We start from the raw sequence: 14,693 nt of genomic DNA, 5'->3' as shown, positions 1-14,693 counted from the left end.
TGGACATTCTTGAAATGACGTCATCAGGTTTGGTGTAAGAAGCTTTGCTCGCAGTTAATTAAACCCGATTGTCGTCTGCTGTGACTCAAATGCTTGGACAAGGATGATTTGTTATAAAAAGATTACGGGGTCTGTGGCCGAGTGGCTATAGTCGATGACTTCGAATTTCTTGTCCCTCACCGATGTGATTTCGAAACCTCGCTAGGGGTGCAGGATTCATCATATAAGGAAGCCTTCCAGCTGTCCATCGATACTTGAAACAAAGCTTTCGGAGGGGCATCTGAGGTCTTCCTCACCATCAAAAACACGAAAAGTTGCCATATGAACTAAATTGTATCGGTGTGACTAGAAATGCATGAAAAACTGTTACAGCTAAAATAACTAAGGCTGTTGTACAAATGAGATTTAATGAGTGTAAAGCATATCTGTAACAAAGAATCGATGTCATGTGTGATACAGGAATACGTAATAGTCATAAATTTTGACAACACTTCATCATGTATACAGGAGAGAACGTTAAGTGCAGTTTCCTGCTCTATATATCTATTATAACTTCAAATTGGAAGTTAAAAAAATATTACAAGCAACACGTCATTAGGGACTCTACTTAACACTGTCATGATTTGTGAAAATATAATTGTGTATCAGCACAACAGGCGGGTCCCTTGTTTTCTAGGTGTGAAGCAAGTTATAAGTAAATGACCATGCGGCATAACTTGACCCAACAGGGACAAAGTACGTACTCTGGTGATGTTAAATCAATTAACCCTTACCCTGCTAAATTTCTATAATGAACTTGTCCATCTTTCAATTTGGACAGTACCGTTAACTGTTAAAAGGGGTGCTTACCAGAAGGATACTGACTAAATGGCGAACAGTACAAATCATGATAAGCCGTCACATCAGACTGCACGGATGTGCAGGCTGATCATGATCTACACTGGTCGCAAAGGCAAAATCATGACGTTTATTTCGTATGAACAGCAGAAGGAAAGGCGCGAAAGTTACATCAACGCTGCTTAGTGATAACGGGCCGCTGTTTTGACGATATCTATGTATAGTCAGGGAGAACGTTCCTTAGAGGACATCGCAGGTGTTCCGTCTGGTGAACAGAATGGCCAGGAAGCTGATTTTAATGTCAAATGCAATAAAATGTGTGCAATTCATAAAATAATTTTGTTTACAAATGGAAAGGAAATATAATGTAAATATAAGAAATACAACTTTTTTCGGTGTTCATGTGAACTGAACGACAGAATAGGATCGGCAAATTAAACTTGAATTGCTAGTATGATTTGCCGATCTTATTTTGTCGTTCTTTTCACATGAACATCAAAAAACCTGTTTCATTTCTTAAAAGAGATAAGTAACAGTCGTTACATTAATATAGGTTGTATACATGTACTACTGATATGATTTTGAAAAAAAAAAAAAAAAAAAGAGGAATTAGTTCACAAAAGATAAAAGATTTCTGTACCATATCTTTTAAATTAACACTTTTCTTAATGTACTTTTCTCAAATTCGGCATACGTTTAGAAAAAAATATATGAGCCGCGCCATGAGAAAACCAACATAGTGGGTATGCGACCAGCAAGGATCCAGACCAGCCTGCACATCCGCGCAGTCTGGTCAGGATCCATGCTGTTCGCTAACAGTTTCTCCCATTCCAATAGGCTTTAAAAGCGAACAGCATGGAGCCTGACCAGACTGCGCGGATGCGCAGGCTTGTCTGGATCCATGCTGGTCGCACACCCACTATGTTGGTTTTCCCATGGCACGGCTCATATTGTGAATGTCGTGGAGCTATAAACTAGATTAATGCTATCTTGCATTTTTTTCACATCCCACGACCACACCGTAAACTGAACAATTACAGATCAAGACACTGATAATAACACCATCGTTTTGTCAAAGCGGGCTAAAAAGTAAATATTAGCACATACAAATGTATTAAGAAAAAAAGAGTAGCACATACAAATGTATTAAGAAAAAAAGAGATACTCTCTTTTTTTTCTTAATACATTTGTATGTGCTAATATTTACTTTTTAGCCCGCTTTGACATCTCTGTGTCTGTTTGGGTCGCTCTTTTAAGATTGCCTGCATTCAGTCTCGGTTACTGTTGTGAGTATCATCGTTATATTCTGAGTCTCTGACGTAAAAAGTAAAATTCCATAGTAACTACTTGTCAAACATACGAAAGTTCATCTTTCCTCATTTCAAATGTTATTGGATAAGCTATAACAGTTTTGTAACATCTTAACTTATACAGAGTCAAATTGCAGAAGTTGTCAAAATTATAAGGCTCGCATGTCACTTTCAAAAAAGCAGTTAAACAGATGTTTTATTGACCTCCAATTTTCAGTACAAATTTAAACGAGTTTCTAAGTAATTCCAATTCATTTACTAAATCACATATTGCGGCTCATGAGATCATGCGATCCCCTATCTCGATTTTTCTGCAATTTTCAAAGGTGAATGATATTTCACCTTTCTAGATGTTTGAAAATTTTCAGAAGTATTAGACTATGCGTAGTATTTTGAAAGATAATGGCTAACAAGATTTGCTATGTGAAAGCAGTTAACACAAGATGAAATGAATGGTTATTTTCTTCTCCGAGCGTTCGTATTTATGAGGTAATGTAAACTTTCGGATGAACTGTTATCGATATGTAAGTGTAATATATGTAGAGAAGTCTTTGCACATTTTGTGAAATCAACCAAACTTCTATGTGTTCATTCCTGTGGTTGGATATGTTTGTTGGACGGAAGGATAGGCCGCAGGCTGAGCTGGGACGAACCCTGCATTATTCCCAGTATACAACTGGACTGATGGCTGACCATATGGCGTTCCTGTGTAAAAGAAATATCATACTGACGATATAACGAAAATGGAATTGCCACCATCATTGTTATGATAAACTAAAAATTCGTAAATAAATTAGCATTTAGGAACAGAATATGCGTGAAAGATTATGAATAAGCATATTACTGAAAAAACATTTCAAACATTGGTGAATACTACACGGAACAGTTTTGTTTCTTTGCCTGTCATTACTGATGTGCAAGAAGTACTAGGAATAAAGTGTGTTGATTACCTGTGTCCAATTAGACTACTAGTTTACTGTGATTAAAATGTATTACACAACTCTTGCAAATGATTGTAACATTTTATTCGGACTCACCATACGCCACTGTTGGCGGTTGTGCTGTTCCTGCACCAGAAATCACCTGTCCCCCAGCAGCCCTTCGTCGGTTTCTCCTCTGAATGACGCATATGCATATTACAAAGATGGCAATTCCGATCGCAACAAGGCCGCCAATAACTGATACCACGATAATCCAGGTCTGAAACATAACAGTTTTATGTGTACGTTCAAAACCTCCACAAATTCAAGATTTGAAGTATAATATTTACGGTGATTAAAAAGTATTACACAGCTCTTGCAAATGATTTTAACTGTATATCTGAAACATAACATTTATCTATGTACGGAACAATATTGCAGAATTGAAACATAACATTTATTTATGTACGTACTAAAATTCGTGATCTGAAACATGATAATTTCAGGTCCATTAGACTGACGGAGTTTTTGTCAGGTTTTGAGAATCTGCATCTTCTACTGTGCTTGTTGGGATCAATTAATTTTGAACATAACTCAACGTAGTTCCACGCAAAGCAATCAAGTGGATACCGATCTGTTTCCTCATAAAAATCATACTTAATCTATTATCTAGGTGAATTACATCATATTTTTCAGTAAATTACACAAAATGTCATGTCAATGTACTGTTCAATTGCATGTACATTTCATGTAATTAATGATATGTATTTGTTTCTTAAATCAAATTTTCCTTTCAACTTTCGTGGTATATGACATTATTTGGAACATTTTCATCTGCAAAAAAATGTTTGTTAATATTTGATGATAACGAAGAAGTTACGAAACACAAATTGTTATCAATGAACACGAGAGTTTTCGTTTATCCTTGACATGTTTCTTTTACCTGATGCTAGATTACAAAACTCTCTAGTCATAGGTGCAGATGAAAATATCCATTAACTGTAAAGGCGGTAAGGAAGCTCTGCCGATATACCGGATATTTCCATCCACACATACAACCAATGAACAATTTTTTTCTTGCATACCGTGTTCTACAAATAATAGAAGAAAACAACAAATAAGAGCGGACCAAAGCGGCCCTAAGTCTAACATCTGAAACTGACTATTCGACCTTGGTATGTATGACATACTAAATTATGAATAGTAACAACTGTTTAGTATGAAAGGTATTGCTATTTTTTAGCTCTGGCAGCCCTAAATCAGTCAAGCGGAACCATTAGGAAATCTTACAAAGAAGAGCGGACGCAGTGGTCCATAGGTAACACTGTCTGTTTACGAAAACAGGGGTCTTGAGTTCGAGCCACCGCTCCTTCAAGTAAAAAATACTTACACTGGGAAAAGGGGTGTGTTACATCTCAAAATGGCAGCAACGCATTTTGGTAGTCACTCCCAAAATTCGGCCGAGTTTGGTAGCGACAAAATACGTTGGTAGTTTTTTCTACATCAGGGGCTGTGTTCATTTTTACATTACGCAATAAAGAGAGAGATAAAAAGGAGAGAATGTCTCCTATAAAAATGGCGGATGAGCGGGTTCGGAGTTTCCCTCTCGAGATATAGTTTTCGTGTAAAAACAACCAAAATGTAGATTCCTGAGCGTGTGAAAGGGGCCTCAAACGACGCTTCCTATGCAATAAAAAAGGTCAGCTAGATCTAGTTTTGAATGTTTTCAGCAAAACGTATCCAAACATTATAAGCGAAAAAAAAAAAGGAAATATAATACTCTAGAATGGCTAGATCAGTATCATGATATTGAACAACTGAATACTTGTAAGAAATTTTCTGTGAGGTCAGGTTTCTGAATATGAAGTTTTTTTGATAATATCTAGACCCTGATAAGCCCTGTATAGAAAGCGGTTTTTCTCGAAAACTGACAAAAATCTCTTTCTTCCGTCCGACTGTACAGAAGTGTTTGAGAAAATAACAAAAATATCGCAGCTACATGAACACATTCTTCCGAGCTCAAAACATGCGGTGATGGCCATAACGGGACACCATAAAACACAGATCTGACAAGTTAAGATGCACGTCATTTACTTACCTGAAAGGAGCAGCAAGTCTGCTTCGGCCAAGTGTCACAGCATCCCCAGTCACAGTACAATAAGTCCCCATCATAACACCAATCACCGGCAAAACTCACCCCTACATATTTATGTATAAATAAGAAATATTAACAATAAAATATGTGAAGAGTGTGGAAGCATAGAACGCAACCAATCAACATAATAGCAGGCTAATTGAGACAGTTCATTAGAGGTTACAAGAAATGCCCCGCCCCCGCCCCCACACCCACCCCCATCGCCCAGCACCGGCTTCGATGGAATTCTATTATTATAACCTTGAAGTTCTACAGGACCCTAACGGACCTATACTTTACTTTGTAAAAATGAAAACTAGCAGGTATTCATGTGTTCATAGCATTTTGAAATGATACGTTGTAATAGTTTACCATTATATAAATTATAGAAATCTTGAAGCATTTTTACGATCATATTTGCTTTGAAACGTTTGTAGACATGTAGCATTTTTCATCACTTAAGTGAGAATATTTTTCCAAATTGCATTAATATATGCTGGGAAATTAAAACACAAAAATTTAGTTTGCGGGCGAAAAATAAATTCAATATAATTACTGTGCGTTTTATTCGACCTGGCGGGGCGGCCTTCATCTCTGACTTATGCAAATAATGGTAATCTCGAAAAACGAGCAAAATAGGTAGAGCAATATCTTTATTTAATTCCGTAACCAACGACTAAATTTAACGCTACTTTGGTTACAATGTAAGGATAACGAAACACGTTGCCGAATATACTACATATCCTGCACAATAATGCAGTGGACCGCCGCGAAACGCCGCGCCGCCAGGTCGATTAAAACGCACATGAACAGCAAACAAAATGATATGCTGATTGGAACATTCAGTATAATCATAATGTTGAAATAGAATATATATATATATTCGTATATGAATAATTGTTGCCAAGCAATTTTCCGTTAATGATATCCATTTCCCCCTAAGATAATTAGCAATACAAATCTTAGAAAATATGACTGTATTACTCCAATTTCAATGCTAATATTCAAATTTTTCAACACGTAAGTGGCAATGAAAATCAATACAAACACCTGATGTTACATTGAATATACTACAATGAGGCCAAAGATATCTAGTTAGTTTCAAAATGCTGTATAAATATCAAATATGTGTATTGTACTAGATTTTGACACACTGGCGTTGTGTGTATTTTTAAATTATTATCAATGATTATGCATCGTAGCCGCATAAAAGATTTAAAATGTTTCAAGAATAAATTGTAAATATTTAAATTTACCGGTTATGCTTAAAATCCAGAGTAATGTAAATAAAATAGTTGGCATTTTTGTAAAAAAATAATTAACTCCGCTATGTTAACTATTATAGAATCGTGACGGGTATGAGAATACGCCCTATAAATAACAGTTTTTAAATTTTGTAATAGATCTTAACATATCTAGTGTAAGGTAATACGAGTAATGGTTTGAAGACGAATAGAAATAGGATTGATGACGATAATAGAATACAGTTCGTAATTTTGGGGCTTTATTGAAGACCCAAAATACTTTATTTTGATTTTTTTTCTGGGATCTTATTCAGTGTTTATCCTGTCAAAGGTGACACAATTCTTTTTCAGTTATATGTTACACTGAGTTAAAGCTCAGATAACATTTCTTTGACGCAATCGAAGTAAAGTTGTGGTGTTATATTTAATAACGTTGCATGGCTTAAAAACATTATTTGACGATATTTTGTGTATCTTTGATGCAAAAACTTTTCCATTTTGTGCGATTGTGCAATGATTTAGATATCAATTTACACCATATTTCCTATTCATATTTCTACGTGAACATGAAAACCATTTTGAACGGTGTATAAATATACTTATCTGTATTTAAATGTTAAAGCTAAATGAAATCAGGGGTTTTCAAAGACAGCTATCATATAAAAATAATGTTAAGATATAATTGATAACAGTACATTGTATTTCAATGATAATCATTACGAACTGTCGGACTGATACTGTATATAAGCCGTCAATCGATCGTTACAAAACCGACAATTTATCGTCATCACACCAATACTTTACTCGTCGTTGTAAAAGTAAATAATCGTTTCATGAAACCAGAGTAGCCATTAAAAAGATTTAATTAGTTTTGTTTTTTAAAAAAAAATGATACTTGTTTAAACTTACCAGTTACGCTTAAAATCCACAATAATGTAAATAAAATATTGGACATTATTGAAGAATAATTAACTTATGTTAAATACAGTGACGCGTTGTGTATTTAAAGAAAAACTGAATAGAAATATATAATTTCATAGAGATATAAATAGATTTTTTTAATGGATCAATGACCTTCTATTGCGTGGTTGAAAAGCTAGTGCACTATATATTTATGTCTGGGCTTGTCCCAACATATATGGAAAAAAAAACTACTATAACGGTTATTATGCCCCGCATTTTCGGAGTTGTTGATATAACAGTGTCCCTCCGTCGTCTGACAAGAGATTTTGACCTACTGTCATTAAACATTTCACATGTGCAGTTGTGTTGCTCTTTTCATCGACTATTAATAAACATTCTTTATTAAAAATGAAAAAAAAAATGTGTTGTACTGACAGATGAAATGGAGCAATCCATCTTTTCATCTTCGCTTTTGATAAACATTTTTTTTAATTATATTGACACTTAATAAAATAGTGTTGAGTTCAAATTCAAAGACATGAATTAATCAAGCGCTATTGCATGCACTGGAAAAAACATTGACAGATCATCTCAGAAATAATTCCAGACATGGATTAACCCATCCACTATTTCAGCAGCCATTTTCAAACTTCTATATACAGTGCAAATACAGGAAAGGATGAATTAACCGATCTCTTATTTATGTTACAGTTTTTGGTACATCATTGTCAGATCACCACAAATGAAAAAATAAAACGTTGATTCATTTTTTTTCTATATAATCCATCTGTTACTTTTACATGTTCAAAATCTTTTCTACATGTTCTTCAAACTTTCAAATACAAAACAAAAACTGAAAAAAGGATGGATCAGTCCATCCCCAACGTAAAAATACTAATAGTTAAAGATGCATTAAACCATCCTTATTTAATGCAGTAAACATTGTCGGTGCATCTTGAATGTATGCATGCAATACTATCATAAAGAAATAGTGTCGCGCTTCATTTTTTATATAGATATATATAATAGTAATTTATTGATCATCTTTTAGCTGTTCTTTTAATAACAAAGGAAATTGATACATAAACGTGAAACTAAGCGTACTGTATTTCATATTTAAATGCGTCCACTTTGATGTAAATTCAGTGTTCTTACATCCAAATATGTAAAACCAAACTTTATTCTTAGGGCTCTTTGTATATTATTCTCACATTTAATGTAGTTGCCCGTGGAAAGTGTTTTTTTCCCTCGCCTAAATTAGCTAATATATAGTGAGTAAGTGAGTGAGTTGCATTTTACAGCGAATCGACGCAAAATGGTCATACATGTATATCGCCGAAAAGAACTTATATTGAAAAAGTAAATTGAAAGACATCGCTAAACCATTTATGTAAAACATATATATTGTTAAAACTATCAGTTACAAACATCATAATATCGCAAAAGAAATGAATAGAAAAAAGATGTTCATTAGCGATGATAAATGGCTGTCTGCTTAAAAACGGATTGAATGTACTGCGCTGTGGAGCAAAGTCCACACAGTCAGTTAAAATATGTTTAATAGTAAAGGGTGCTTGACATGATACACATTAGGTTGATCATCTTTGTTCAGAAGGTAAGAACGAGCCAAACAGGTATGACATTTTCGACATTTTCGACATCGAGAAAGAACAATTGACTTAAACTTTTTATATGGTAATTTCAAACCAGACTGTGGTAATGAAAGCGATTCCTTTGCTGATGCTTGCTGAACTAGTTGGCTAACAGTCCAGCTCGACATTCGATTTCCCTATATAAAAACGAATGACGAGCTGAATGCATGTAGTCTTGCCAGTAACTGCTTGACAGTTTCAGGGGTACCCTCAGCTGTGTCTGGCTCCAGTTGGAGTTCTTGACCTTCCGCACTTGCTTGCTTCCAAGATGGTGCGGATCGGCTTTGCATTTGACGTTTCAGGCATTGCCCGGCTTAGTCGAAGAAATAATTCATTTTAAGATATGCTGTGATGTATTGATCTGTTTTACTTCCAGTAATTGTCATAAATATAATCACATATTGGTCTTTGCTTGTGGGTTCTGGTCTTTCAATCATTAAAAGGTTCATTTTTCTGCAATTGTAGTGGGTAAATTATGCATTTTTCACTATAAATTGCATATTTTTAAAGTAAATACTCATTTTGATACATCATTTTACAAAATAAATAAGCTTAAAGTTACATAAAACATACTATAAGCATTAACTAGTTGTTTCACAGTTGATTTCATGAAAATCTGATTGAAATTTTCAGAAGGAAGGCAAATTTTGTAATGTGCCTTTTTTCTTCAAAATTCCGGTTTCCGAGCCAATTTCTCCGCAAAGTAGGTCTAATGTTTGAAATGTTTCTGCGGTACAAAATTTTCTTTGCGATTACAATGTCTTGTGTAACTTTTCTCGCAAAACCCTAAGTTACAAGATTTTGTGGGAAAAATTTGGCTAAATTAAAAATTTGATAAGATTTAGGTGTCACCCCGGTACAGAAGTACTTCCGGGTCGTTGTATCCTAGAAAGTAGTTCTTTGAAATTTTGGAGTTCCCAATTTAACGCTCTCCCTACTTTGACATGTTATATTCCAAATGTATTTATTGATACTGTGTACATTTTTTGTCATTTCTGACGTCTTTAACAGTTGTTTTATGTGTGTTTTTCAGGATTACATTTCTGTGCGGAAGGATTAAAAAACTACACCAGACTGGTGGCCATGACAGATGTCAGTGGGAAATTTAAACATGGACTAGATACTTTTATGTGTAGCAAAAAATTTCATCGTTGATGGTGGTGTTTTTCTGTGCTATATTGACTGGGATAGTATTACTCTTCAGAAATACAGAGCTGTCAATGCTGCAATTTTGTTGTGAAATTCACAATTCATGTCCAAAAGTGCTTGTTTTACTAAACAGCAAAGAAGGAGAAATTGTACCGGGCCGACACCGTATACCATGCATATACGGGACTAGTCCGTAGCCCGTATAGTAAAAATACAGTTTCGTATATTTCCCGTATATGACACAAGTACGGGATCCGTATATTGCGTATACCATGCATATACGGGACTAGTCCGTAGCCCGTATATCAAAAAGTACAGTTTCGTATATGCCCCGTATATGATAAAAGTACGGGATCCGTATACTTAGTATACAATGCGTATACGGAAAAAATCCGAAGCCCGTATATTAGAAAATACAAGTCCGTATTGCCCCGTATATTAGATGCAATCACAGTCCGTATATGACAAAAATACGGGATCCGTATACTACGTATATTCGGAATATACAGGCTCGTATACGTGTTCCGTATATTCTAAAATACGGAAAGTATACGGGAAAAAAGTCTCAAGACCATTCGAATACATGTACATGAAAATAAAACTTATGTTAAAGCAGGACACGAATAAACACCATTTCTAGGGATTTTTTTTTAAAGTTCGTATATTGCATATACATTTATGTATATTCGGCGTATACGGGATCCCGTATATGCATGACAAATATACGGACTTCCCGTATATTAGATGTTCCGAATACGGAATCGTATATTAGGTCCGTATATTTGTAATATACATCCCGTATACTCCCGTATTTTCGAAATATACGGGACCGTACACTCCCGTATATTGACCCTTTTTTCGCAGTGATGTCTAGCTGGCTAAACATTCCAGCTTGACCTTTATTTTCGCTATATAAATGGCGAATGTCTAGCTGAATGTTTAGCTGGTTAAACATTCCAGCTCGACATTGGTATTCGCTATAAAAAACGAATGTCTAGCTAAATGTCTAGCTGGCTAAACATTCTAGCTCGACATTCGATTTCCCTATAAAAATGGTGAATGTCTAGCTGGCTAACATTCCAGCTCGACATTTGATTTCCCTATATGATAGGCGAATGTCTAGCTGAATGTCTAGCTGGCTAAACATTCAAGCTCGACATTTGATTTCCCTGTATAATTGGCGATTGTCTAGCTGAATGCCTAGCTGGCTAAACATTCTAGCTTGACATTCGATTCCCCTATATAACTGGCGAGTGTCGAGCTGAATGACTACCTGGCTAAACATTCCAGCTCGACCTTGGTTTTCGCTTTATAAAAACGAATGACTAGCTGAATGGCTAGCTGGCGTTATTTGCTCAAAATAATTATATAAGCACCTTAATTGCATGTACTACCCCCACACATTTAGGGGGTGGGGGACATATAGTGATGCTGCTGTCCGTACGTCCCAAAATCTTGTGTATCCAACTCCTCCCACACTATTAGCCTGATTTGCTTCAAACTTTTACAAATGAACAACCTTGATGTGCAGATGACCATAAAGGAATAAAATATTTCTGTGAATATTATCACTGCAGTTATGGTCCTTTGAGCGTTTTTGCTATATGGAATATAGAGAAAAATCTTCTGTGTCCAACTCCTCCCACACTAATGGCTTAATTTGCTTCAAACTTCCCCCAGATGAACAAGCTTGATGTGCAGATGATTATAAAGGAAGGGATATTTTGTGAATTCGTCTACTTCAGTTATGGCCCTTTTTTGATAGATTTTGCTGTATGGAATATAGAGAAATATTTTGTGTGGCCAACTCCTCCCACACTATAAGCCTGATTTGCTTCAAACTTTCACTGATGAACAAGTCTGATGTGCAGGTGTGAATATTTTATTGCAGCTATGGCCCTTTCATATTTTTTTCTATATAGAGGATGGCACAGTATGTTGGGGCATCTTTGTCCTATGGACACAATTCTAGTTTACAATGTTTTCAGTTTTACGTTACTTCGGAAGTAGTTTTTATTGTTCGTTATTTTCGTGTTGTTACTCGTCATTTTCATCTTGCGATCTTTCCTCGTTATTCCGTTTTGTAGCAAATGTAAAAATCAGCTGGAGAAATTTAAAACCCTTATCATGCTGGACAGGATTGATTCGGCCTTTGTGGATCATGATATTGATCTTGCACTCTTCGCCATTCAGTCAGTATCTTTTTGGTAAGCACCCCGTTTAACAGTTAATGGTACTGTCTAAATTGAAAGATGGACAAGTTCATTATAGAAATTTGGCAGGGTAAGGGTTATGAAACACAAGAGGCTTACAACATTTTCCTGTATCTACTTGCCATGTTACTGTCATTTCCATAATTTTTGTTCAAATGACACGTCACGAGCGTTTTAGAAAGTGAATAAAAATATAAGCATTAAGTATTTGTAAAATGACAAGAAGATTGTTGGTTTTCTCCATTTTCTAAAAAACGTTGCAGCTGTTTCATCCCTTCTGTATTTTTTTAGTTGTTTTTTAGAACACCTTGCACAAAATATTTGTACCTATGGTAACCTTCACGTTATGTTTTTTTGAGTGATATGTTTCGCCTAAACGTGTGCACGAATCGCTTTAAAAATTCACCCCGTATTTGAGCTCTTCGGATCCTTAAAATTTCGGTTCACTCAATGATATAGTAACTGTACAACAAAACAATTCCGCTCAAGGTGGTTATTGGGGTTGTGAAGGCTGTTTCACGTTCAATAACCGACCATAAATACTCGATCGAACTGAGTCTGCTACTCTAATATTTTGCTGCGATCTTCATTTCCAAAGAGTCTTCTAATACATTTGATTCATTTTCCATTTTATTAGCTTTCCCAGAGAAGTTTAGAGTCAAATTCTGTGGTCTCAAGAGGGCAATAATGAAAATAAGATGATTTTTTTTTCAATTTTATATTTGATGAATTACATGTGGGTTTGGAAATGGTAACTTAATTTGTTAGCAAAAAAGAGCATGTGTTCATTTAATGCATTTAGCCTTTCACACGGAAGGAATCATTCATAATTTTCAGGTATGTTTGTTTCATTGTGGGAGTTCTGTTTAAACTCTTAATAAGTTGCAAAGCCTAAAGGTAAATTTTATGCGTCGTTCCATGACAAAAAAAAATGTAATAATGATACAACATCATATTGAGATATTAAAATATTTCTGCAAAAGATTCTATTCGCTTTAAGATCTGAAACTTTTAAGAAACTATCTTCGCTATTTTAAGAGTAGCAGTCCTTTTAAGTAATTGACTGAACGCTATATTTCATGGTCAGATTTTACGATAGATCCCTGTCTGTTTTAAAATGGATGACTTATTTTCGATAGAACCGTATATAAAAGTCTTTCAAACACTAAACGTCGAAGTATGTGCGCTCCAACCAACATTGAGACATTGGACTAGCATTATGCTAGTCACATATATTAATGTCTTTATTTCACGAAACTTCGACCAAAATACGCTTTCTTGTCTGTAATTGTATAACTGTCCTTGCCCTTTTTGTCAACTGGACTTACAACATGGAACACTGCACTGTTGGGTGGGTATGGTATTGTTCTAATTTTATACAGATTTTAAATGTTATCTTATTTTCGTTCCCTTAGAGTATTTCATTGCAGAGAATCTCTGCTACTTTTTGCAGAATGCTGGGGTCAGTTAGGGACAGTATGTAGGTCAACATATAGCTCAATAAATCCATAGTTTCGAGGCTACCTAGCTGGCAAGGCTAATGCTATAAATTATGAGATAGCATTCCACATTTGGGGGATAGCTTTCAGTATTTTGTAATTGGTATAAAAGGGTTGTTTTCATGTTTTCTCGGCTTTTTGAACTCAAATTTGTCTGGCTTTTACTGTGTTTACGAAGTCGCAAATGTGAGAGAGAAAGAGAACTTGTCATCCTGAAACAACTGGTGTAAGTATTTGTTATAACATGGCTTTAGTGTAGATTAAAATGTACCTGGAGTTAAGCCTTTTGTTTTGTTTATTTATAGACTTATAGGTAGTTTTCCCCGCACACCAAAGGGCAGAAAGGTTAGTTACAGTATGTCTTATCCAGAGTCGAAAGCTGCAATACCAAAATAGTTATAAAACTGGAATCTGCAGTGTTGTATTCGACTCGAGTCGATTTTGCCAGACCAGGATTCCATGAGGCCCTTCCGGCCTTGCAAAATCCACGAGAGCTGAATGTATCATTGCAGACCAAGATACCGTTTTATTATTTACGTATACCTATTACTAGTGTTTTATCATCCAAAATCGACGATAATCCATAATTTTACATAAAGAAGACTGAACTCTAAAACAGATAACTTTTTGACGCCTGAAAAGTCGGGACACATTTCCAATTGAACATTTTCCGTATCCGATTAATTGAATACATGGCTTTTTATTCTTTAGTAAAATACATTCTTCATTTGAGACAGAACGTTGGTAGGTATATGATAAATATAACATTATGTCGAAGTCAGTTAAGTGTCCATACCTATAATGTGCTTCATATTATGTCCACTTAGTGCAT

General features: G+C 35.2%; 1 protein-coding gene across 2 annotated transcripts; it reads right to left on the bottom strand.

The window, feature by feature from the left end:
- Positions 1-388: 388 nt before the first annotated feature.
- On the bottom strand, positions 389-7,506 carry LOC123547294 (uncharacterized). 2 transcript variants are annotated; one of them, XM_045334272.2, is made up of 4 exons: positions 7,355-7,506; positions 5,166-5,266; positions 3,185-3,347; positions 389-2,852 (listed from the first exon to the last, which is right to left on the bottom strand). In XM_045334272.2, exons 1-4 carry the CDS (start codon positions 7,398-7,400, stop codon positions 2,728-2,730), a joined length of 435 nt encoding a protein of 144 aa, XP_045190207.1. In that variant the 5' UTR covers positions 7,401-7,506; the 3' UTR covers positions 389-2,727. The 2 variants fall into 2 exon arrangements, with proteins under 2 accessions (XP_045190207.1, XP_045190208.1); XM_045334273.2 differs by lacking the exon at positions 7,355-7,506 and adding an exon at positions 6,458-6,603.
- Between the last annotated feature and the right edge of the window lie 7,187 nt (positions 7,507-14,693).

Source organism: Mercenaria mercenaria, chromosome 9 (genome assembly GCF_021730395.1).
Source record: "Mercenaria mercenaria strain notata chromosome 9, MADL_Memer_1, whole genome shotgun sequence".
Classification (NCBI taxonomy): domain Eukaryota; kingdom Metazoa; phylum Mollusca; class Bivalvia; order Venerida; family Veneridae; genus Mercenaria; species Mercenaria mercenaria.
This window is presented reverse-complemented; position numbering and strand designations above follow the sequence as displayed.